Below are 25043 nucleotides of genomic sequence, written 5' to 3'. Positions count from 1 at the left end.
AAGCCCCATCCCGACCTCTCCCTGACCCCGCTCACCCTCTCCAACCCCGGGCCCCTGTCACTTTAAAATTTACTGCGGAGAGGAGTCGCTTTCGACCGGGGACAGGGGCACAGACAGTCCCGTGCTTTGGGAGTCAGGGATGGACGCGTTGGATCCTTCAGTATGAGACAATGCGTAAAAATGAGAAACATGCCCGGGACGCGTTTCAAGAAATAGGGGGCGATGCTTGAAGCCAGCCCCCCCTCTGAATCTCTCTGCTATCATCTAGACGACACATCCCGAGTGGCTGAGGAGGGGGGGAGAGGAAGAGAGAAATGAAAAGTTGAATGGCTACTACAGGACACCTGGGTGCGTCAGGACAGGAGGGGTGACAAGAGAGGAGCGGACGAGCACAGCGAAGCGCACACACTGAAAAGTTGAGAGAGAGTTGATGTTCCGGAGGTGATTTAGAAACGAGCAGCGATGTCTGAGAGACAGTGAGAGGAAACCTACGGAGTCAGCGGTGTCTGCGAGACAATACAGAGAGAGGATTTCGTTTTTTTTAAACGAGCGCGCGGCGTCTGACGGAGAGTCGCATTGGGGAGAAGTCGACTCGTCCTGCGGCTTGGAGACTTGAGGAGACACCGGCACCGTAAACCCGAGAACAAGGGTTCATTTTTACTGCTAGAAATCTGGAAGGTGTTCAATGGGCATTTTTTAGTTTGTTGTTTGTTTTTAAGTAGGCGAGTTCCAGTCGATCGTAGACTTTTTTAAAACCCCAGTTTTCATCACTTTCTAGTGAGAAAAACGCACGTCTTATCCCAGGAGGTTAATCCACCGCACGCCGGTGTTTCAACGGTAAGAGAGACAAACTTTACGAGTAAACATGTTTTTTTATTAAACGGTTTGCACGGGGCGCAAAATTATGTCCATTCTTCAATTCGTTGTAAACTAAGTTTGAAACCTAAAACGTTCAAAGCCCGCAGAGCATTTTTTGCAGAGTGAATGGGTAGATCCAGTGTGTGTGTCCAGACAAAGGGCTTTATACAAGCTAAATATTTATTCAGTGGTCGCTTATACAAAGGCAGAAAGACAACATTTGTGACCCCGAGCGAGAGAGCGCTTTGCATCGCAACAATCGAGTCCGGCTTTATAATTTCTATCACTCGTGGTTTCCTGCAATTGATTTGTTTCCCAGTAAAGTTTAAAGCTGCAGCATAATACATATTAACACGTTAAAACAGTGTTACAGTGCTTACTGATCATAGAGGGATAGACTGTTTAAAATGTGATCGGTGAACTAAACAAGTTCAAAGATTTTTATTTGCATACTGATTCACTTGACGGAGCTTTGTTGTGATTTATTTTTTAGCTTAATTTTTACAGACTGCAGAGTATTAATGATATTTAGGGATATAAAACAATTGTTCGTTTCGTTTCGTTTTTTGCTGTTGTTTTTATGATCAAGATTCTTTTGTTTTCGTTTTTAAAATATTATTTTTAAAAGCTGTTTTGAATACAAACCAAAAAATTATAAGAGTTTTCCTCATTTATACGGTTAACTTACATGTTCCTCAAATCGAATTAAACTTCAGCTTAACTCGATTTCCATCCAGAATAATTCCACATTGTTTAAAAATTCGTTATTTTGATAAGGGTTTTACTCTCTGAATTTGTTTATTTAAAAGTATTGATTGCTTTAATTTTTCATCTAATAATCACATTGTATTTATTCAAGAAATTATGCATTTTCAGTGACACTGATTTATTGTGGCTGGAAAGATATTTTAAAACAATTATTTTTGTTTTTGTGTTGCAATAAAATCTAACAAATAGTCGAAAGCTCACAAGAAAATTAAAAAAACCTACAGATATTTAATATTTTCATTTTTGGTATATTCATTGGTTTTTCTGTGGTTATAATAAAGTTACAGGAATGATCTGCAAATGTCTGTTAAAGTAATAACACAACAAAATGCACACACAAGTTTTTATATCAGAAGAGGAATTTTTAAAAGACAAATGTTGCTTGTACAAAACCAAATATTATTTCTGTGTGTGTGTGTGTGTGTGTGTGTGTGTGTGTGTGTGTGTGTGTGTGTGTGTGTGTGTGTCTGTCTCTTGCACCACAGACCAGCTCCTGACATGTGGGAGGTATGTGGTTAGTCAGTGTTTGGACACAGTAACCTGGACTGATACTGATCAAAGTCTGATCCCTCTCTCCCCCTCTCTCTCCTTCTCTCTCTTCTTCTCTCTCCCTCTCTCTCTCTCTCTCCCTCTCCTTCTTGCAGATCTTGGATGGGTCAGGCCATGTAAAATTCTGCGTGGATGCCAGCAAGCCTGATATCAGGAGCTGGCTGAAGCACATCCAGTTTGCCCCTGCGGACAAGCAGCACAACCTGACAGCGTGCCAGATAGATGATCAGGTACGTGGAGACACTCTCAGGCCGCCTGGCAGGGCTACCATCACAAAATACGAGAGGAGTGTGATCACAAGTCAAGAAAACAAAAATCAGAGAGAGAAAAACATGTGGATGACTTGACTTTGAACTCCCACATGATGATGTATCTGAATCTGGCCGTCTGGCTGGATGAATCAAGTGTAACTGAGAGTCATTCAGATCTGTGAAGCAGCTTTTTTTAACGCCAGAAGGCTTCCCTGTATTTTCCGACATCTGTCCTGTCTGCGTGCTGCTGTGTTAAAAGGTGTTATTGTGATCCAAGTCAGATAGTCCCATAAGCGGCTGGCCCACCCTGCCTTTACTTCACACACACACACACACACACACACACACACACACACACACACACACATCCCCCACGCTGCACCGCCGAGCCTCCTCACTATCTGTGTGTGTTTTCTTTCTATAATTGTGCTCTGGCTTCTGCCGTGCGAGGACCACAGGGAAGGATCAGAGGCGGCCTGCCGAGATGATAGTTCCGCACTCTTCCCGGTCACGCTTGCGATATAAACTCTTAGATATGCCAGGAATGTCACAGTCCTTTTGCTTCTCACCTGGCTGTGCAGAGAGGTGCGTGCTGCACACATGGGGGCTCGTTCACCTTGGTAATCTCATGCCCCGCTCACACAGAAACACACAGAGAGGTAGGGAGACAAGAGGCTCAACTTTATTTGACATGTGTATGGAGAATACCGTGGCTTGACCCGAATAAAAAACATAATCCAGCCTGCACGTTTGTCATCACTTCACTGGTGGTCCATCCAGATTACCTGTTGAGTGTCTCCCACTGAAAGCACAGCAAAAGCTACATATATGTATTAACTATATTCAAATACAGTAGCAGAAGATCATTTTCATGCAGATGAAAGCTGAATTGAGTCAGACTGAACCTGAGCTCATTTGGGAATCTTGGACATTAAAACCTGAGAGATTCTCAAGAACAAATCTTCCCCTCTTACTTAACATGTTTCTCACACTCTCAAGCCAAAGACAACACAGCTTCTGGAGCAGATAGCCTGTAGTTTTCTCATGAATAAAGAAGAAGTAAGTGCCTCTTCCTCACTCTCTTTAAAAAAGACACAGAGAGACAAACAAGCCGAGAGAGCTTTCCCGAGCGGCCCTCTTCACGAGGTGTGACTCGCTGTCAACACTGCGGTTCTGCTCGGGTGGCTGTGTAAGGCTCCGACAGGTCACGGACATGGCTATGATGAGGCGATTGTTAAGTATTACACACTGTCACAACAGAGCACAATGTGCCGTCTTTAAGCCTTCCGGCCAACATTGGTGTTTTTGAAAACACACTGTTGCGTCTCACAATGCCTGTCTGTATTTGGAAAATGAATGGACTAAAGAGGGTGGTCTTGTAAAGCTGCTGTCAGTTTCTGGTAGTGTGTGTTTTTGTGTGTGTGTGTGTGTGTGTGTGTGTGTGTGTGTGTGTGTGTGTGTGTGTGTGTGTGTGTGTGTGTGTGTGTGTGTGTGTGTGTGTGTGTGTGTGTGTGTGTGCCTATGAGGGCTATTTTTATCTCCATGTGTGCACACACTAATTGGTGCATTGAATTATGTGAGTGTGTGAAGTGTTTCATTGTGTCTTTTGAGTGTGTGCACACCTGTAACTGTTTCTACATGTATGCATGTGTGGGCTTTAGTGTGTCCGTCTGTCTCAGTGTGCACGCTCTGCAGGACTGTGAATTGTTCATTGCGGTTCAGATGGCTCCCCACGCTCCTCATTGCGAGCTGGAAATGTTAAAACACACAGTACCTGGTTCCAGCAGGTTTTTACAGCCACAGAGAAGTGCTGAGTCTAAACCCAGCCTCAAACCACATATTACGCACAATGAGTAGCATCACCAGGTTTCCACAGAGGAGCCTGACCGAGCTGCCCAGAACCATATTCCTACAGATCCCCTCAGACATGACTGGTTATATGATGCGTTTGAAGACAATGTCATATGACAGCAATTTCCAGGTGTGTCGGTCGTTATTCGGTCCTGCTTCTTCTCAAGCACCAATTTACCCCTGCCAGTGTGAGAGTGAAACTGGCCCCTGTCCTCTTATTTCTGACCCAGTTCTGTTTATCATAAAACTTTATGAGCAATCTCTGGAGGGTGAGGGAGTTTAGAGAGGAATGAATGAGTGAGAAAAGAGAGCGAGGAGAAAGCCTGTTTTGTCTTACTGATGGAATTAATCCCACTTCTCCCTTTCCTCTCTCATTCTCTCGCCCTGCATTTGTTTCTGGTCAGCCCTTCTTCTTTGGCATGACGGATAATTTATGTGAAAACATCTGTGCACAACAAAATCAAACAGAATCAAGTCAAGAAAATTAAACCTTGTTTGTTGAATTTTTTCATAGTGTTTCAAGTCAAATTCATAATGACTGAGAATGTTGGAATCAATCCTCCATGTTCCGGTATTCCTGACGTTTAACTGCAGAGATTTTCCTTTCAAATGAAATAATGTAATGTAAAGAAATATGTTTGGAAAGCGACTTAAGTGCCTCTAAAACATTGTGTCACTTTAGATGTGCGGCTGTTTAAATTTAATGAGACTAAAGTCATACCAGAATTAGCTGCACATGCTGTATTTAAACTAAACCAAACAAGAGCAGCCTTTATTTTTATGACCTTTCAGTTTTTTACTGCTTTATATATTTGACACTGCAGAGTGCAATGCAACAGGAAGGAACAGAGAGGAAGGAGATGGCAGGTGTGCAGTTTGTGAGTCACACTCAAGTCTAAAGCTTGTAGATTTTAATTCAGTCTTCAATAATAAAAGCAGCCTTCAGAAGATGTAAAAAAAAAATGTGTTTCTTATTTGCTAAATAAATAATCCCATATGAGTTATCAAAAAAATTGTAAAAGCCCACAAATCTTATCTACACCAGTAATTGTTTCATCAACGGGACTTGTGGTGTGTTCAGGCTTCGTGCACTGAGCATCCCAGCGCTACTCTCGTAGATCCTTCCATGATCAGCATGTTTTGTCGCTCAGATAATGAGGGCAATTAGCGCCTGAAAACCCTCCACTGCACTCCTCACTCTACTGATTCAACCGAAAGAGAAATGGATTAAACGTGTAATTAACATCATCCAACAAGGCCCAGAAGAGCTTTTCATAAGACAGTGCAGACGGATATGAGCGTTAATCTCATTCGCTCTATTGATTCTCACTCAGTATTGAGTGGGATGAAGTGGCCGAGGGGCATATTAGCAAAACACTGACAGTCATTCATTGTGTTAATACACTGGGGGTGAGAACATGAAGGGATTGTAACTCACTGAGATAACAGATGGAGGGTTATTCGGTCAGGGAAACTGTTTAAAATGAATTTTAAAAAGAGATCAGACTTGAATAAAAATAATCCAGACACAGAACACAGCTCACTAAAACGTTACAAAAATAAAGCTGCTGTTTATACTTTAATCAGCTGACTCAGCCTAACATGAAAATAGCAATGTTTGTCTCCTCAGATGCATTTCCATCTTGTTTGCTGGATCCAGCTGCTCATTGCGCGCTCACGCTCTTTAATGCTATCTCAGTCACGACATGGTTTTGTTTGGAAGCCAAGCTTTGGAGACTGCCAAGCGTGTTGCAGGACCTCGTTGCACATGTGGACTCTCATGCTACTGCTGAGTGTTAAAAATGTAGCGTGCCTTTTTTCTTAAACTTGATGCTACTCTGTGATTCTTTTTCTGTAATATCTGTTTATGTTGCAGTGTAAGCTTTACTTGTGTGTATTTTCCTTTTCCGTAGTTTTAAGGCGTTGAAGTGGTTTGAGATTTAAAATCTTTGCTTGCAAAGCAGCGCCCAGACTGAGAGTACACTTTAGCCAAGAGAGAGTGTCAGCAAATGGCATACCTGTCCAATGAGCTCTGTGTGAGCGAGGAGTCGGCCAACAGGGTGTGACGGGGGAAAATGTGACTGTGTTTACTCTGCTAACGACTAATGGTGTCAAGGTAACAAAGTTGCCCGATTATAGCCTCTTATCCTCTTGTGGCTGTGACCTTCGACAGAGAGGGAGAGAAAAAGAGGTCAATAGGGACTCCATAAATTAATATAGAGACATGCATTAAATATCAATAAGAGAACGGTTAATTAGCAAAGCCTGGACTCTTACACTAAGATTCCCTGGCTTCTGCTGCATCCTGTGCAGAGCAGACTGAAGTATTGAGTACAAGCTGGACTCAGGTGGAGCTCATGTGTTTGTCTAAAAGAGAAACAGCTTTGTTTGCAGTTCAGTGCGAGAAACGTCGTCTGGTTTTCTCAGTGTGAACTCAGACACTGCAGCTATCTTATCAACATACTGACCTGTTATTTTAGGCCACTGTTAGACTGGGGGGGGGGGGGGCGGTCAGTGTGTGTTTGTTAAAGTGTCCATGTCATGCTTAGGCTGACCAATCAAACTGTGTGTCTGCTGTTCAGGAGGGAGTCTTTGCTTTATTGTTTGTGTGTGTTTTCTCTGTTTATCTGCTGTTGGGGGAAGAGGTGGAGCTGTTGGGGGAATTCCCCTCTTATTGGTAAGAACCCTCCTGTGCCTGCCCCTGTGTGCACTTATGATAACACCTCACCCTCAAAACACCTCTACTGGTGCAGTAATTACAGAGAAACAGGGCTACAGAAATGTTTATCGATCCCTAAAAGAGTGGGATCAAAGGTCAGGCGTGGAGCCTCTTGTTGTGAAGACTTACCTGGCTTTCACTCCTTCCTCGCTATGTTTTCCTTGATATTTTCTGTTAGCAGTAAAATACTGAAATTACAGACACACAGTTGCACTTCACAGTGAACTTTGTAGTCCTGTATTTATGGACAAAGTGGTTTCGACAGTGTCCATTAACTTTTATGTTCCGAGGCCTTCGTCCGCGCCCTGGTAGCTTTCCAAAGAGCCTCCCTCCTCAGCCTAGGTATCAGTCTCTCCGAGCGGAATCCCTGCAGACTCACATGTCTGTTTGAGCTGCTGTCTGATTGTTTCTAAATCACAATATTTTTGTGGCCTTACAGAGGTGACAGACACAGGAAAGAGTGTGCCTGCCTGTGTATGTGTGCATGTATGCTCCATGCAGTTCAGTGCACATGTGTGTTTATGGTGCAGACAGAGGTTACAGTAGGGCATGTCAGGGATTAAAGCTCCTGTTGGGACCCTCACAGTTTAGATCCCTTTGTTCTTTCATAAAAACAATGGGGTGCTGCACTGCTAATGCTGATGGAGGCTGAAATTTTCTTCAAGGAGAGAATGAAATTGTGAAGAAGTTGGCAGACCCTCTTCAGACCTCAGTGGGTTATGAATGCAAATATGAAGATTCGGAGCTTTAATAGTTATTTTTTTTATTCTTATTTTAGTTCCATCTGTGCTGGCTTCTCAGTACAGGAACTTCCTGTGTTTCATTGAATCCCAGTGGCACAAAATGAGCTGTACTGTCATTCTCCCTATTATAAAATTTCCCAGAAATGTGAACAATGACACAACAATTGAATCATAGAACACATCATGATCTCTTTCTGTGACAAAGATAGTCATCATAAGTCTCTGTGGAGCCTCATCCTGCTCACCAGGAACTCCATCCATCAGCGGTGTACCTGTAACCCTTTCCTTCCCAGAAGCCCCCGCCACTGCTCCCTATTGCATTTCTAATAAATCCCCCCATCGTCATTGTCATGTCGAAGCAGCAGAGGAAGGTAATATGTAGAAACTCCAAAGCATGCCAAAAATAACGCCATGTGTGATTGTTTCACAGAGAAAGACTATTGTGTGTCCGTGGGAAGAAGCGGAGTCCTAGGGTCTCTCAGCTGATTCTTTAAAATGACCGAACCCAACAAACACACATTTAGCAGGGACAAGCATTTTTGTCTTATGTGTAGATGAAGTCATTTAAATGAAATCACCACAGTTATTTTTACACATTTAAAGCTCCTGTGAAGAACTTTTGGTTTATGTTGATTTTGATGCCCCCTGTGGACAGATCAGTCTTTGGTGATATCTGACCGTCTTTTAACCATCAAACGTATCACTCATCAAGAAAATTTGCTGTGAAGCGTGTGAAAAAAGGCTGTATCAGCAGCATATATTTACTGACTTTGTTTGACACCTACCCCTGCCATTTGTTTCAGACATAAAAAATAACCATATAAAATTAGTTAATCTTCTTGCTAATGTTCTTGTTTGTTGTTTCATGTCACAAAGACACATCATCATCAATTTCAGCCTGTTTCACAACCAGCTGAAAACTCCTCACAGGAGTTTTAATTTTAAACAAACATGTGAATGTAGGTAAAATGTTGCTCATCGATGAATACTGAGATGGTGTGTTGCTCAAAATTATACTGTTAGAAACTTCCATTCATCATTTAAATACTCAATAAACACAATGCATTTCATAGCTAATATGACACTTTGAAATATTATTAGTGGGGGTGTATGTGAGTACAAAATCTTACTATAACACTAGATTTTTACAGAATAGACACTATTGCTGTAATGTTTTCAACTAGTGATGATGATTTGTTAAAAATGTATTTGTCTGTGTTTTCATGCCTATTTCTCCCACATATGGTGGTGGCAAATATTTGACAAGTACATGTTTGACTGATGAGAGTGTATGTGAATGTGTGTGTATCAAGTGACATCTGCTGGTTTCAAAGTGTGGTATTGGACAATATGAGGAAATAATGCTAAAACAGCTGCTGCATCTACGATAGGGAAGCAAAATGCACTTATCAACAAAGTCTTGTTCGAATGTTTTAATGAAATGTGATCCTCCTTTGTGTCTTGCAGATCTTCTACAAAGTCACCAGAGAGATTTTACCCGGTGAGGAGCTGCTACTTTTCATGAAGGCTGAAGAGTATTCATGTGATACCATGGCTCCTGATATTCATGGTTAGTACATCACTTACACATATGTTGTCTTTAACAAAGATATAACAAACATTTACATGAATTAAATGCATAAAATGCTCATGTATCTTCCTTTCCACCTAACAGAGGAGAGGCAGTACCGCTGTGAGGACTGTGACCAGCACTTTGAGTCCCGCAACCAGTTGCTAGACCACCAGAAGCAGCCATGTGGGATGCACCCCTCCTCCTTCCTTAACCCAGGTTGGTCTTTTATTTTACATAGATGAGCTATTTAATGTCATTGATAATAGTTAGGACTGGAGAGTGACAAGAAGGCTGTGTAGCTGCACTTGGATAATATAACACATAAATTCATTTTTTGTCTTTCTGTGAAGAAGAGTTGAAAAAAATGCATCAGCTCATTGTCCTCAAACTTGGAGTAAAAAAGATGATCATGTGTAAATACCAAAATCCAGATCATGGTGCCAATATGACCACTGCTCCTCAGTTAATGCAGTGAAAGCAGTAGTCATTCCACAGTGTTTGTCCAAGACTTCAGAAAGTGTATGTATCACCACGAGATTCAGTCTGATTTGTGTAAGACTGGACCACAGACACAGTAATTGACCAGAGCCCTTGGCAATGCAAGTCATTATATTTCCCCCATACGATATGTGTAATGGAATAGATGGCTTTCGAAGACCGCACATATCTCAACTCTCCAACTACTGTTACACCCAAACACGTCATTACATATGACTTGAATTTAAAGTTAGCTTGCAGTCCTTGTAGGCAGCATTAAAATGTGTAATTATGAAATATATTCTGATGTACAAATGGCAGATAAACCCAGAATCCATGACTTCTTTTCTCTCTTTTTTTTGCAGCCCCTAAGTTCACGTTACATTTAAAGCCTTCTTGCTGTACTTTGTTATTTATTTATTTGTTTATTTTGTAGGGGGTGACGTTGACCTTAAAGCCCAGGAACCACAAGACTTAAGACCCCTTCTCATGTCCCATGGTCCACACGAGTGTAAGGAGTGCGACCAGGTCTTTCCTGATGTCCAGAGGTGAATATTTGAAAGCTTAAACACTCCAGCTCATTAAATTTTAGACTGATTTTTCCATCAATTCACATCAAGAGCTGAAGCTGTCAGCCATATGATACAAGACACATCTCCTATGTAAGGCTAATTCATGTTTTATGTTCTATGTTTCCTGCAGTCTGGAGGCCCACACTCTGTCCCATTCTGAGGAGAGGGAGTACAAGTGTGACCAGTGCCCCAAGGCTTTCAACTGGAAATCAAACTTGATCCGACATCAGATGTCGCACGACAGTGGCAAGCACTATGAATGTGAAAACTGCTCAAAGGTAAAGTGATGACATTTGAAGGGGGGAAGATTGATCAATGTGTCTTTGGCAGAATGAATATTGCCCTTGTAGAACCAGATAGTAACTCCCCCGTGTATCTGTTTGCTTGCTTCCCCAGCAGGTGTTCACAGACCCCAGTAACCTGCAGAGGCACATCCGTTCGCAGCATGTCGGGGCGCGGGCCCACGCTTGCTCTGACTGCGGCAAGACGTTTGCTACGTCTTCGGGCCTCAAGCAGCATAAGCACATCCACAGCAGTGTCAAGCCCTTCATGTGTAAGTCACTAAGACCCTACCTATGTAAGTCTCCTCAGTACGTTATAATAATAATAAGAACATAATGCCTGTGACTTGCCTTTACAAAAAAACTGCTATGTTATTGCAAAAATATTGATTTATCCTTCCTCAGCTCCTTCTCAAGAGTCAGTCACGTAATGTTATACAAGAGTTACACAGGGGATCATATCGTAGCTGTGTGTAGAGTGGCAGAACTATTTCTTTTAGACAGTATTTTACCCGCGTCAGCACTTTCACACAGTGCTGATATGGTGATAACAGCATTTAAACTAGCATGTGATTTGACTCAATCCCACTTGGTCTAACCTTGCTGTTGCCTCTCACAGTGATCCAGCATCACCTACTGTTGACACTACAGCTAACAACCTTTTTTTCTCACTCTCAGCTGCTTTCTCTCATGAACACACACTTTCCCCCCCACCCCTGCTCTTCAGTAAACCTTAACCCTTGTGAGACCCAAACACATTGTGACCTTTGGCAGCTTTGCCACCTCACACCACTGATCCCATCTCCTTCCCCTTAAGCATAATGACCTCTACCCTTCGCCCCATCTCTCCTTCCCTGACCCTGCACGGCAAACACCCACACACATTCAAATACACACTCCTTCTCAAGCAAATACACATTCATACATAATATTCATAGGCTAGATTGACTTCATCTCAACTGCAGACCTCTTGACTCCCCTCTCTCCTCCACTCTCCCTCCACCTCATGCTGCACCATTCCTAACAAATAGCAACCACATGTAGAACCCTCTTCCTTGTACAGCTCCTTCTGGATAGGAGTCCATTTGCTGTAATCAGCAGAAAATATGCAGGTTAAAAACAACTAATGGCTGTGTAAAAAAAAGACAGAGCTGCCCTGAAACATGACGGCTGCAGAGGAGAGACTGTGTGTGTGTGTGTGTGTGTGTGTGTGTGTGTGTGTGTGTGTGTGTGTGTGTGTGTGTGTGTGTGTGTGTGTGTGTGTGTGTGTGTGTGTGTGTGTGTGTGCTACATGTTTGTTTGTGTGAATTATCTTGTAGAGTATCTACATGTTTCAGACAGTATTGTACCATATGCACACATGAATCAGTTTGTGTTTAGTGCACGCCATGTGTCAGGGATGTTAGTGTAAGTGTCTCAGAGCTGTGAAGCACTCAGGCCTGCTGGGTTATTCATTTAGACACTCAGCCAGCCAACACTTAGCCACTGCTCTCCTCTCAGGAATGTGTTTATAATATTTTTTGTCAGTTTATTAAGAGCTGATGAATACTGTGTGTAGTGAATAAGATCTCACACTCAGGGTGTCACGCGTGTGCACTGTTAGTCTGTAAATGTCAGTACTACATGATTTATGGTGTGGGGCCTTTTTTTATTCTTCTGTGGCTTTCCTTGTAAAATCACACACCCTCGAAGATAGAGCTACAGTAGCAGCTTTCCCCTATACACACTGACTGGAGGGATTTAAGAACTACTTACTACTTTATATCTGATGATTCAATCAATGTATACACTTTCCAGACTATATTTTTAACTCAACATTCTACCAAACGACAACCCAGCAGGCTCAAACTGATTCCTCCAAACTAGTTAAAAGTATTCAGATACAGTTTCCAAATTTCTCAATGTGAAATAATGTTGCAATACACATGCACATCTATTTGAGAGGAAACATCATGTTCAAAATCAAAGGTACCAGGCTGTCCTCCCATTTCCCCAGATGTTTAAAACATGTTTACAACTACCTTTCAGTCCTAATTGTGTCAGCCAAATCCAAACCACAAAACTCTTTATTCAAATTAAGTTTTCTGCATCTGTTCATTAAAGTAGACTTTTTTTAACATAAGATTACATTCACTCTTGGCTTCATAATTCCCATTTGGCGTGCTTTTCGGATGTTTATTCAAATCTGTTTCCACAGTACTTTTTTCCCGCTCTTCCTCTCAATCCCTTTAAATTGCCTCTTGTGCACCTTGTGGCTGGAAGGCATCCAAAGTATGCAGAAGTGTAATCACAGTGCGAGCCTAACCACTTCCTTATCCTCATTTTGAAAATCAAATAACAATGTGAGCGGAATCAATCATCCAGAGCAGCCGCTAACTGCTTTTTGATATAGTTGGATGATCAAAGTATCATAAAAAAAAATCAGCTGCAGTATAGTTGATCTGCAAAATGTCTAATTGTGTGAGAGGGGGCTGATGGAAAAGAACATCTTCCCCCATTCGCAAAGTGCATTCTTGACTTTTATAAGAAATGCATGTAAGAGGAGCATGGGAAAACAATAAGCTCTCTGCTACCACCCCCTTTAAGAGTCAACAAATCATCCACTGGTAGTTGATAATGTTGACAGACTAAAAATGGCAATAGATAATGTCAGTGGCTGAGGTTTTGTCTCAGGGTCCGGGTGTTGCCACTGTACATCTCCCAGGGTCAGACAGAGAGACAGACAGGCAAACTGGAGTCAGCTGTGGGAAGGTCACTTAGCGCAGGATGACAGGGACCCAACTATAGGGACAAGGTGAGGGGGCTAAGGGGCTGACAGGAGAGGCCCGGAGGGGGAAGAGGGAAGAGGGGCAGCAGAGGACGTGAGACCTGTCCCTGGGAACCGGACTGCAGGATAGGATTCATTCAACTCCGCTTCCTTCACAAACTTAAAATAGAGCCATTGTACTACATGTGGCTGAGAATGTGTGTTTGTGTGTATCTGTATGTCTGCCTGCTTGTGTGTGTCTGTGTGTATTATTCCGTTTCTCTGTGTTATGTGAATATTTAAGAATGTGCCTGCATGTCTGTGAGTGTGTGTTTGTGTGTGTGATTGTTTATGGACTCCCTGGGAGCGTCCCTGGGAGGACAATAGGGCTGGAGATGCCTGGGAATTTGGTTTGATGTGCAGGTGATGAGTGGCAGCAAATGACTCACACCGTCAAGCAAACAGATCTCCTTACAATGCCAGGATCTGAACACGCCTCTCCTCCTTATTTTTGCTGGAAAACTGTTGTCAGGGTATTGATGGGAACATGACAGTACCATCTGTACTGCATTTCCTATGTTTTGGACTCAGACAGTCTGAAATATGATAACAAGAGCTGTCATGTTATGTCATGCTATGTTGTGTTTGTGTTTGTATGTGTCTGTGTGGATTGCTTACTGATTCGGTCCATATCTATGTCTGTGTCCATGCAGGCGAAGTATGCCACAAATCCTACACCCAGTTCTCTAACCTGTGCCGCCACAAACGCATGCACGCTGACTGCCGCACGCAGATCAAGTGCAAGGACTGCGGGCAGATGTTCAGCACTACATCCTCCCTCAACAAGCACCGGCGCTTCTGTGAAGGGAAAAACCATTTCGCAGCAGGGGGATTGTTTGCCCAGGGTTTGCCACTCCCTGGCGCCCCTGGCTTGGACAAATCAGCTCTGGCGATGGGCCACGGCAGTGCTGGGCTGGCTGATTACTTTGGGACCAGTCGCCACCATGGTGGGCTTACCTTCCCTGCTGCCCCAGCTTTTCCCTTCAGCTTCCCTGGCCTCTTCCCTTCTGGACTCTATCACCGGCCTCAACTCATTCCTGCCTCTTCACCTGTCAGACAAGCATCGCATGCACCTATGGGGCCTGGTGGAGAGCTGGGTAAGAGTCCATTGCTGCCCCCAAGTCCTGGAATTCAGGAGTCGAGAGAGCTCCTCAAGGCACTTCGTAAAGATGGTGGTTTACCTGGTAACCAGATGCCAGGCTCAGAGCACCATGCCCATAGCTCCTCATCTACTACAAAGCAGCGAAACAAGCAGAGTGATCAGTCCGAGAGCAGCGACCTGGATGATGTCAGCACACCCAGTGGCAGTGATCTTGAGAGCACATCAGGCTCTGAGCTGGAGAGTGATATGGACAGTGAGAGGGAAAGGGGTGCAAGAGAAAATGGCAAAGGCCCAAAGAGAAAGGCCAGTGAAGGAGGCCCCCAGAGCCCCAGCCTGACTGGAGGCAGTGCTGCTAAAGACTTCCCGGGCCCTGCCCTCATCCCATCCTCGCTGGACGAGCACACAGCCGTTACAGGGGCTGTAAATGACTCTATTAAGGCCATTGCCTCCATAGCTGAGAAGTACTTTGGCTCAACAGGGCTGGCAGGCCTGCAAGACAAGAAGGTCAGCTCTCTGCCCTACCCCTCCATGTTCCCACTGCCTTTCTTCCCAGCTTTCTCTCCTCCAGTTTACCCTTTTCCAGACAGGGACCTCAGACCTCCAGGCCTAAAGGGCGAGCCACAGTCTCCAGCAGATGACTGCAAGAAGGCTCAAGGCAAATCTTCATCCGAGTCACATGCATTTGACCTCACTACTAAGCGGAAGGAGGAGAAGTCCACCACATTTTCAGCCTCCAAACCAGAGGCCTCCAATACCAGTGGTGAGGATCAACCACTGGACCTCAGCATTGGGTCAAGAGGCCGTGGACGCAATCCAAGAGAAGAGGAGACGAAGAATAACCTGGGGTATGAGGAGGAGAAAGCAGTGGTGGAAATCCCAAAAGCTGACACCTCCTTACAGCACGCCAGACCTACGCCTTTCTTCATGGACCCCATTTACAGGTATTGTTATTCCCAGTAGCTCACTCAACCATCATATCAAATTATTATATATGCAGAAACATATTTACTGCCATGTATTGCTCACATTGTTTTTTCTAATACTAAATATAAATGTACCGATATTTGCTGCCTTACCTGTGTTACGAGCTAACAGAAATCTACTATTAGCAGGGTTGAGAAGAGGAGAATGAGCGATCCGTTTGAGACTCTGAAAGACAAGTACATGCGACCAGCCCCAGGCTTCCTCTTCCATCCACAGGTAAGAGCTGTCAGTGGCATTAGTAAACTGTGAGACATCTTGGAACTGGAGAACAAAAAATGGCTCATACCTTTTATTTGCACCAGTGCAACTGTAGCTTTATTTTCCTTTCCAATTTTTGTATTTTAATGTGGTTTGTCTGAAATGTCCTATGAATGATTTAATGGACAGCATTCGCCTTATGTGGACTAACTCTTAATCAACCTAACCCTATCATCTTAACTTTGAAACGTCAGTGTTACAAGTCTAGTGTTAGTTTTGTAAATCTAAAGATGTAACAGGAGCATGTCTTTAAAGTATTCTAGACATCTTATGACTCTTTCCATGAGGAGATTTGATTCAGAATGGTTGTTCTAGGCTAAGCAAACTGGATTAACAAGGATTAGTAAGTGGCTCCAGCTCCATCCGAGCTACTGCCTGTTAAGCCAGTTGCTAGCCATCAGATCAGAAACAGATGTGGTAAAAGGGCACACTCTGACACGTCTTCCCATAACATATCTTTGATTACAATATAAAAAATGATATGCTTTAAAAGCAATGATTTCTACCCCTGGGTTCAGTATTTGTAGTGTGAGACCCTATACTTGTGTGTGCGCATGCACATGGACTTATGTGTCTATGACGTGTCACGTTGACGTTCATTTGTTCAATCTTCCCCCGCGGGTGAGAACGGTCCGACGGAAAGTGAAAACACCACTTTCTCAGGCATATGATTTTTTTCTCCTCTTTTCTGGCCGTTTCAGGTCTGGTTTTTACAGGCTGTTTCATTTGTCTGATTTATGTCCCCTGTCCAGACTGCTGCTTGGGCCCAGCCTGCAGCAGCCACATGGCCGTCCCACATGTCTTAATGAGGTGTCCTATCAGTAGAAACACTAACAGAGTGCTTAGGCCATCTTTATGACTTTATGATGTCTGGACACACAAATCATTCCCAGAAACACCAGACCCGGGTGGGTCTAAGCCAGACCAAGCGAGGGGCCCTTCTGTATACTTTTGAGGGGGTTTGTTTTCAGTCACCTGACTCACTCTTGAGACATATATCCGAAAAAATGTTGCAAAGCTGAGGGGATTGGAACTTTTTTCAGCCTTCAGTGATTCAGCTTTTTATTTCCTGGCAGGAAACTTTACTGCTAAGCAATGAAGGCTAAGATTACATGACTGGAATAGTATTTGAAGCCTGCTATAATGAGCTTATTGAATACCAGGAAGTGTTGGGAACTATTAGAGCATTCTATAATTCTGGCGCTATAACTCTGCCAATAGGCAACTCGCTCATCATTCAAAGTTAGTCACACTGAGACTCATCGTTCCCTCTGTACCCAAATGTGTCCAATAAAAAGCTGTTGATTCATACATCACTTCTTGGTTTCTGACCACTGTCTTTTCCTTCTATTCCGCCCCTCAGTTTCGTTTGCCAGATCAGAGAACTTGGGTAAGTTCCTCTACCTGTATCAACCCCTCATTTATGCATGGGCTGCATAACAGTTAACAACTGACATCACCCTGCATTCACATGGCTGTAGCCAATCACCATCACACATGATTGAACTGGTGTCCATTTCTGGCTGGAGCACTATTTTTATTTGCTAAAACAAAGATCTAAGTGTTCTTAATAAAAATCATATTGCATTATATCATTGATTCACCTTGAGTATTGAGCCTGGGTGTTAGATTTGTTTACATCTTTACATCTCAACATATCCCCTCTCTGATTCACATGAAAGGGTTGAAGTGGGGATTTCCAGCTGAGCTACACCCTGTCCATCCAACAGCTCTGAATATATGTTTGCTTATTTGGAGAATGAAGTAGGGTTTTTTCAAATGGGCATGGGGAGGGGGGGTGAGTGGAAGGTGGGGTAAAGGGTGGTCTTTAGGGGGGCTGCTTTACATCAGTGCAAGGGTAACAGTCTCTTTGGGACGCTGGTGAGGGGAGTGGGGGGTTAGTTCCTCCCTCCAAACATCTGGTTCCCGATAAAGATCAACAATTGAGAATGCATCTTGCTAATTAAGGCCCTCACAGCATCACTGACATCTGAAGATAGCCAATCAACTGCTGGTCCCAGAGCGACGCTACAGCAACAAGCAAGTTCACAGACACACACATACTGCCCGCAGGGAAGACAGGGGGTTTTTAGACTTATGTGTATGTGTTGGGGGAGTTCTCCTATACAAAGAAGTAGGGGGGTTATAAAACCTTTGAAAAATCACTTTAGAGCAAAATGTGGAGCCGTTTATCCTCTTGTCCTTTTAGTCGAACATTTCACCGACACCGCATTGTCAAACAGTGGCCTAATGAACCTGGTTCACCATCCATAAAAACGGCTTATAGGCTGCAGGTTCTAAAGTGTAATCTGTGGCAGACCGATGGGTACATGTTTCAATCAGTAATTAATCTAATCTAGTGGAGTTACGTTAATTATTTAACGCTTAACTGGAAACAGAGAATTTGAAAGGTCTAGAAAAACTGTACAACAATGGCTTCGAGATTGGTTCAACCAAGGAGAACACTAGTTCCTAGCATTCAATAACAATATCATTCTATTTTTCAAACATCAATTGGGCCTCACATTTTGAGGAAGCAATAGCCATGGTGGACCACAGGTTTGAACTCCTAATAGAGTGCAGCAGTGTTAGTGGATTGAGGTGGGATTGGTATTCTTAGATATGGAGTCAGGATCAAGCAGTTTCAGCCCTGAAAAGTGTCTTATCGGACAGGCTCGATACTGCCGACAGCTTTAGGAGGCCTAATGTTCCAAAGAGTTGAGTCCTTGTTGAGCAAAGCAGACAGACTGAGCCTTCACTCCAGAGCCCGAAGAGCCCGATGAAATACTCCGTCCCCATTCAAAAGAAATATGAAAGCATTTTAACCTCCTCCTTCCCCACAACTCCTCGCCTATCTTTCAATCTATCGCCTTTCTTCTCCCTCTTGTTCGTGCTTTCTCTCCTGCTCTGTCTCTCCTTTGCCTTTGATTCACGGCATGCAGCATTGGCATATTCATAATCAAGCAGACCTGACACTCCACATCCTCCCTCAGTGGGAACGTCGACGGCTGCGGCAGGAACTTTACACTCGGCCGTCACTCCTAATCAGCCGCTTCCAACAGCAGGCTACACCGCCATCCATCAGCCCTTCTCTCTCCGGGCTCAGTTCACTCTCTCTTTCTGCTTTCTTTGCTTGCTCCTCCCTTTCTTACTTTCTTTCTTTTTGTCCTATTTCATTTATTTCCTTCTAATTTATTTCTTTATATCTTTATTCTTTCCTCTCCCTTTTCCTGTCTTCTCCCCTATCGTCTAGTCCGTCATCATGTTTCTTCCTTGATTCTTGTCCTCTGTTTCTCTCCCCTTGGTCTCCTCTGTCTTGGCGTAAAGCCTGGGAGTGACAGGGGGTGAAAGCAGGAGATGAAATGTCAGAGTCGGAGCAGGGCTCTGGTGGAGGACCCGAATCACCATTGATTTGTTGCCTTATTGAAATAAGAATAAGGAACAGGCTGAAAATTCAATACACGCAAAATAATGCAAATTTGTGTGGCCGCTAACAAAAAACCAAGGAAAAAAGAAATCCTGTGTGTGTGTGTGAGATGGGCTGACAGGCCCTGCGGCCTACTGGGACCCCCTCAACCCACTCCTTCCACTCCTCCTCCCCCTAGTTCTCCCTTCACTCCCCTGTGCAGCCCCCGCTCCTCCCCCATCCCGCCCCTCTCAGCACAGCGATATCATTATTACCCGTGTCTGGCCCTTGATCAGTAATGTCAACATCTTTCATATTGACGAATGTGCTGTCTGCCCGCATTGTGCACAGAATAGTTTACAGCCCAGCAGTGGACATGAATCACTCCTCTGCCACACACACACACACACACACACACACACACACACACACACACACACACACACACACACACACACAGAAATGCACACACAGGGACATGTATCTGACAGCACACAGACATATACTAAGCATGAACAATCAGGCTACACATATGCACACATGCCTGTGAGTGCATATTCTGCATACATACACACACACACACACACACGCACACACATATACAAATACATTACAAATACATTCTTCTCTCTCACACATACATATTTTCTCTTTCACACACTTTGATGGCAATTAATCAACTGCGGCCACCATGCAGCACATAGTTTCTCATTCATATCCATACATGCACACACATACGCATGTGTACACACCACACAGGCAAACTGACTAGTACACATATCTCCTTTGAGAGTATCTGATGAGAGTAAATGTTCAGCTTCATTAGTAAATTGGCTGCGGCGCTTGATCCTCTCTGCGTGTGTTTGTGTGTATCTATGTATGTACACCACACACAACTATGTGAATTTGAAAGAGGAAATAGAGTTGGCTGTATTTTAAATTCAAAGTTTTACACCTGCTCTTCACTGTCAGTGTATTGCCCGACTACAAAGATTTGAATCAGTATGAAATGTACTTTTCATGCACATATGGTGGGGATTTGACCTTGTGATTAATGAATCATTGATGAACATCATAATAAAATTTCATTCGATACTGGTTACACTTGTTTTCACATGCTGCACAGATTCCTGTAAACAGCTGAGGCCTGCACAGAGAGCATGATTTTATATATTTGGTCGAAGCAATTCACTGTAAATAATAATCATATAAACAAATATTATCCAAAGACAAGAAAAAGTGTTGTTGTTTAAAATATATGGTTGCTTAAGCATCTACTATTACATTTGTCTTGATTTGCAGTGCATTCACCCTCTGTTTATGCACACATTTCTACATTAAAATACAAAAGGTATCAGTCACACTCTACAACATAATAGCATGTTGTTCACACGTTGCTAAAAAAAATCATTTATTGTTTCTGTATTGAATTTAACATCCTTCCTGTGTTGAGTTCACTTATAATGCTAAATGACTAATCTACATGGGTTTAAAAAACTAGGCTAACCCGTCTCCATCCTTCCTTCCTTCTGTCTCCTCAGATGTCGGCCATCGAGAACATGGCAGAGAAGCTGGAGACGTTTGGCTCCTTGAAGCCGGACTCCGGTGACCTGCTGCGCTCCGTCCCTTCCATGTTTGACTTCAGAGCCCCGCCGTCTGCACTCCCAGAGACGCTGCTGCGCAAGGGCAAGGAGCGCTACACATGCAGGTAACTAGGGCAACTGGTTATGGCATGTATTTTTTAATATAAGAGTCTTGCGTTGGTCACATTCCTTTCCTTAAGTCAACTTTTTTTTCACAGAGTGGTAAAAAATCGTGCTTGTGTTTGTACTTTAACATGGCTATGTGTTACTGTAGTACCAGTTATTTTTCTGTGTATTTTGCACATTAGAACAATATATATATTTTTTATAATTATTGGATGTATTTAACCAAACTTCCATGATGTTTTTTCAATTTCATCTAGGTATTGTGGAAAAATATTCCCTCGCTCTGCCAACCTGACTCGCCACCTCAGGACTCATACAGGAGAGCAACCATACAGGTAAGACTATTTCAAGGAGTCTTCATAACACAAATGTTGTGTGTACCCGTGTGTGTGTTTGAGTGTGTGTGTTTATGTTGAAAAGGGTGTTTTGTTTCAGTCTGAGCCATAAGAGGGGAAGAGACAATCCAACAGTTATATATTACATGTATATCATTGTCCCCCTTCACCTTCTGCGACCTCTCCCCATCTATCCTCTTCTCTCTGAGTACTCACAATTAAAAACTTTATAAGCAAATAATGTCTAGTAAGGAATCAGATTTGCACAACAGTATGCTTAAACCCCAAAGGCAAATTACTTTTCTCACCCCACAAACACAAGTGAAAGCAGGAGATGAACTTTCACACAGTATACTATGTTCTCAGACAGACAGAGAGATGCAGCTCATTTCTTAAAAACACATGAACACTTTCCCCGAGAGATCTCATCAACAGAGAACAAAGTTAACTTGTGTTTTCTTATGCCGTAAAATAAACCCTCTGCTGATTATCTTACAGCTAAATAATAAGGCTGATGAGGAATGGCGTCCGTCGCCAGGGTGACAGGAATAAAGGGGGGTTATTCTTAAGCGGGCCGGTAAAAGAGCAAAGAGGAGAGGAAGGGAGGAAGTTTGGTGAAAAATTGGGGTGATGAGGAGCGCGGGCAGATGTCCAGGCCCGGCAGCTGTGATCATTTCTCTCATGCATACAAGGCCAGACTCCCAGTGTTCTGCATGCCTACAGGCTACTTGCTGCATCAAGTGATGCTTTCCTGCCAACTAAAGAAGGTTATCATAAGATTAAGTTGTTTTTTTGCTGGAATCAGAGTCAAATGTCGTTAGCAAATACAGTAAAAAAAAAAAAAGCACAGTTTGTAACATTTATTTGCAACATTTTGTGTCATGGGAAAAATTGCTGTAAAAGTCTCTCTGCTGCCTGACGTCAACACCGAGGAGCCTTCCAGGTGCTGTTGAGGTAGAGGCAACAATGCAGCAGCACTTCAGTACACATGTAAAAATGAATCTTGCACATTTACTACATTTGGATAATGAGTAAGCTCTGGCTAGCACTGTTCTTCTTTGTAGTTACTAAGGTAGTGGAATGTTGGCCCAAAGCTTGCAGGAGGCCTGCTGACCACAGGGGATAGAGAGAGACAGACACAGGCTTCTACTGCCCCAGCCTGATAGCCTGCACTCTACACGCTGGCATGCCATTAAAGATCACCGCTGTTTATTGTAATTTTTTTGTGGAGATAACCAGGGGGTTTCCTGAGGGACAGCCAATCGAGCAAGCTAATTCCAGCAGAAGAAAAGATGTAATCTTCTCGTATAATTTTGCATGAAGAAACTTGGCAAGGGGCTCTAATTTTGCAGGGCTAGAACCAAATCTGTTGCGTGCTTATTTTGTGGGAGAAGAATGCAATTTTATTGCGCTGGCTGGAGATAAGAGGCAGAGCTGTTTCACCTTAAACAAGCTCCTCCATCATGTCTGGAACTGTGGGACTGCTGGGACTGTCTGTATGCATGTGTATGTGTGTCTGCGTGTGTGTGTTTCACATTATGTTTCCCACAGAACAACCATTTACAGTTTTACCTACAACTTGTATTTGTATGTTTTTGCCTGGTTTTCATCACCCAAGTGAAAGGCCTCTTCTTCTCCTACAGGTGTAAATACTGCGACCGCTCCTTCAGCATCTCCTCCAACCTGCAACGTCACATCCGCAACATCCACAACAAGGAAAAGCCCTTTAAGTGCCACTTGTGTGACCGTTGCTTTGGTCAGCAGACCAACCTTGACCGTCACCTCAAGAAGCACGAGAATGGCAACCTGTCAGGTGAGAAGTCTTGAAACTAAGAGGGTGGAAAGTAATGAGTGAAAAAAAAAACTGGCATTGCATTTGCTGTTTCCAGCCTCTTTTCCCCGTGTTTTACTGGGAAAAGTTGAAAGCTACTTTGCTGATTTGAGATATAGCATTACTCATGATTGGAAACAGTTTTAGAAGCTGAAAAATTAAACTTCATAAATCTGTCATCTGTCTCTGCAACAGCATACAATATTTTTTTTGAAATGAGCTGCTTTCATCAGCAGCTCAGCTTATGGGTTTGAAAGATTGCAAAGCTCAGACTCCGAATCAGCAGAATAAGCAGTGACACCTGGCCAGCAGCTAAGAGCAACAGTCCTCAGAGGAGGTTTTCACTTAATCAGACGTGATGTTTACTCAGTCAAATGCAAAATCAATTATCTACCAAGGTTTCCTTTTGCAGCATCAATCAATATATCCACAACCCACAGCACAGCTATGCTAAACTGATTATTGATGAGTAGAAAGCTGCTCCCTAAAGTCAGACACTTTGTCATGTCCTTTATTACTAATGCATTATGTGTGGCCAGGCACTGTCCAAAGTCACAACTTCATTTTTTAAAGGAAAGGGACGATTTCAGTGTTTCCAGAACCACAAATACTTGGTAGAAAACTCAATGGAAAAGTGCACAACATGGTGTTGAATCAAGCTTTTCCTCTGATGCAATGGCTTAACTATTGCAAAGACAGGAAAATATTACATTCAAATGTCACATTTTAATGTAATTATATTAAAACAGAGGAGTCAGTAGATAAAGACTATGTCACACTGTCATAAAGAGACATATAAGAAGCTACTTATAGGGACTTTTTGAGAACAAACAAAATCAGCTCCAGTGTCCAACTCAGTGTTTTAAGCCCTCAGTATTCCAGTATTAAAGTCCCAGTTGCCAAAAATGAATCGGACTGGAGTTGGTGTTGAGTCCAAGTCCAAGCCTCTCTGAATAGGGACTCAAAAATACCTCAAATCTATCTACCAGAAATGTGCATTTTAAATTCATTTCATGAAAGGACGCACACATCATTTATCAATTTTCAAATATGTAATTGTGCAAACTCTCAGGTACTTGGGTTATTGTTGTTGATGATGAAGCATTAAAATAAATGTTTTACTTTCTCTGTGCAGGCACTGCAATGTCATCCCCCCAGTCTGAGCTGGACAGTAGCAGCGCCATATTGGATGACAAAGAAGACTCTTATTTCAATGAAATACGGAATTTCATCAGCAACGCAGGACAAAACCAGACATCACCGGATCCCTCTGAAGAAGGGTAAGAGCAGTTTGATCAGATCTTCATCTACAGAGCTTAAGCAAATGTTTAAAGATACATCTGAGTGAGTACTTAGCTCATCCAGATATCTTGCACACCACATCTCTTCAGCGAGTACAAAAGAGGCTTTAAGCCACCTGACAAAAACTGAAATACAGGACAACATGATCTGTCAGTTATCTCAAGCCTCACCTGCTAGCCTGACCCACATGACTGCATGTTGAACTCTCACAATAATTATGCCTTTATTACGACTGTTAGGCCCACAAAGACTACAAAGGCTTGAATAAGTATGAATAATGGGTCAGCTGCTATCAGCCCATTCAAGACCTGCATTCTTAAACCACCCAGCTAGCCTTGTTAATTATCACATCATGCTCAGAGATCTGGAGAATGGAGCAATTTTTTACAATGACATTTATGTTAATCACTGCAGGTTTGGAAACGTTGTATCTGTTTCCTTTCGGCCTCATATATGAACAGATATCTTTGTGCATGCAACCACGTCTGAGCATTATGCAAATAAATTCTTGGAGCTGTGATCAGGTCAGATAGCAGTTGAGAGGTCTGCTCAGGTCTCTGAGTTTGTTTTCTCGTGCCTCACGTTGGTGCGATCCACAGGCCAGATTACAGGCTCAGATAGAGATCTGCAGACTGCTGTGTGATTGTGCAGAAGGCCTGTGAGAGCAG

The 25043-nt window shown here is 43.1% G+C and overlaps 1 protein-coding gene across 5 annotated transcripts in view; it reads left to right on the top strand.

Moving 5' to 3' along the window:
* Positions 1-25043, top strand: part of mecom (MDS1 and EVI1 complex locus) — a 147534-nt gene that overhangs the window by 118733 nt on the left and 3758 nt on the right. For 2 of the 5 annotated variants that reach the window (XM_034700893.1, XM_034700890.1), the window contains 13 exons: positions 2271-2405; positions 9207-9309; positions 9415-9528; positions 10226-10337; positions 10492-10639; positions 10758-10914; positions 14102-15491; positions 15660-15750; positions 17156-17182; positions 20740-20906; positions 21165-21242; positions 22886-23055; positions 24209-24353. In XM_034700893.1, the coding sequence (XP_034556784.1) occupies positions 9261-9309; positions 9415-9528; positions 10226-10337; positions 10492-10639; positions 10758-10914; positions 14102-15491; positions 15660-15750; positions 17156-17182; positions 20740-20906; positions 21165-21242; positions 22886-23055; positions 24209-24353 (2648 nt within the window). In that variant the 5' untranslated portion in view covers positions 2271-2405; positions 9207-9260. Of the gene's footprint in view, positions 1-297; positions 838-2270; positions 2406-9206; positions 9310-9414; positions 9529-10225; positions 10338-10491; positions 10640-10757; positions 10915-14101; positions 15492-15659; positions 15751-17155; positions 17183-20739; positions 20907-21164; positions 21243-22885; positions 23056-24208; positions 24354-25043 lie in introns of those variants that run through there. The other 3 variants (XM_034700894.1, XM_034700892.1, XM_034700891.1) reach the window with 3 other exon arrangements.

Source organism: Notolabrus celidotus, chromosome 14 (assembly GCF_009762535.1).
Source record: "Notolabrus celidotus isolate fNotCel1 chromosome 14, fNotCel1.pri, whole genome shotgun sequence".
NCBI classification, from domain to species: Eukaryota; Metazoa; Chordata; class Actinopteri; order Labriformes; family Labridae; genus Notolabrus; species Notolabrus celidotus.
The sequence above is the reverse complement of the archived record's forward strand: the minus strand, read 5'-3'. Positions and strand labels throughout refer to the sequence as shown.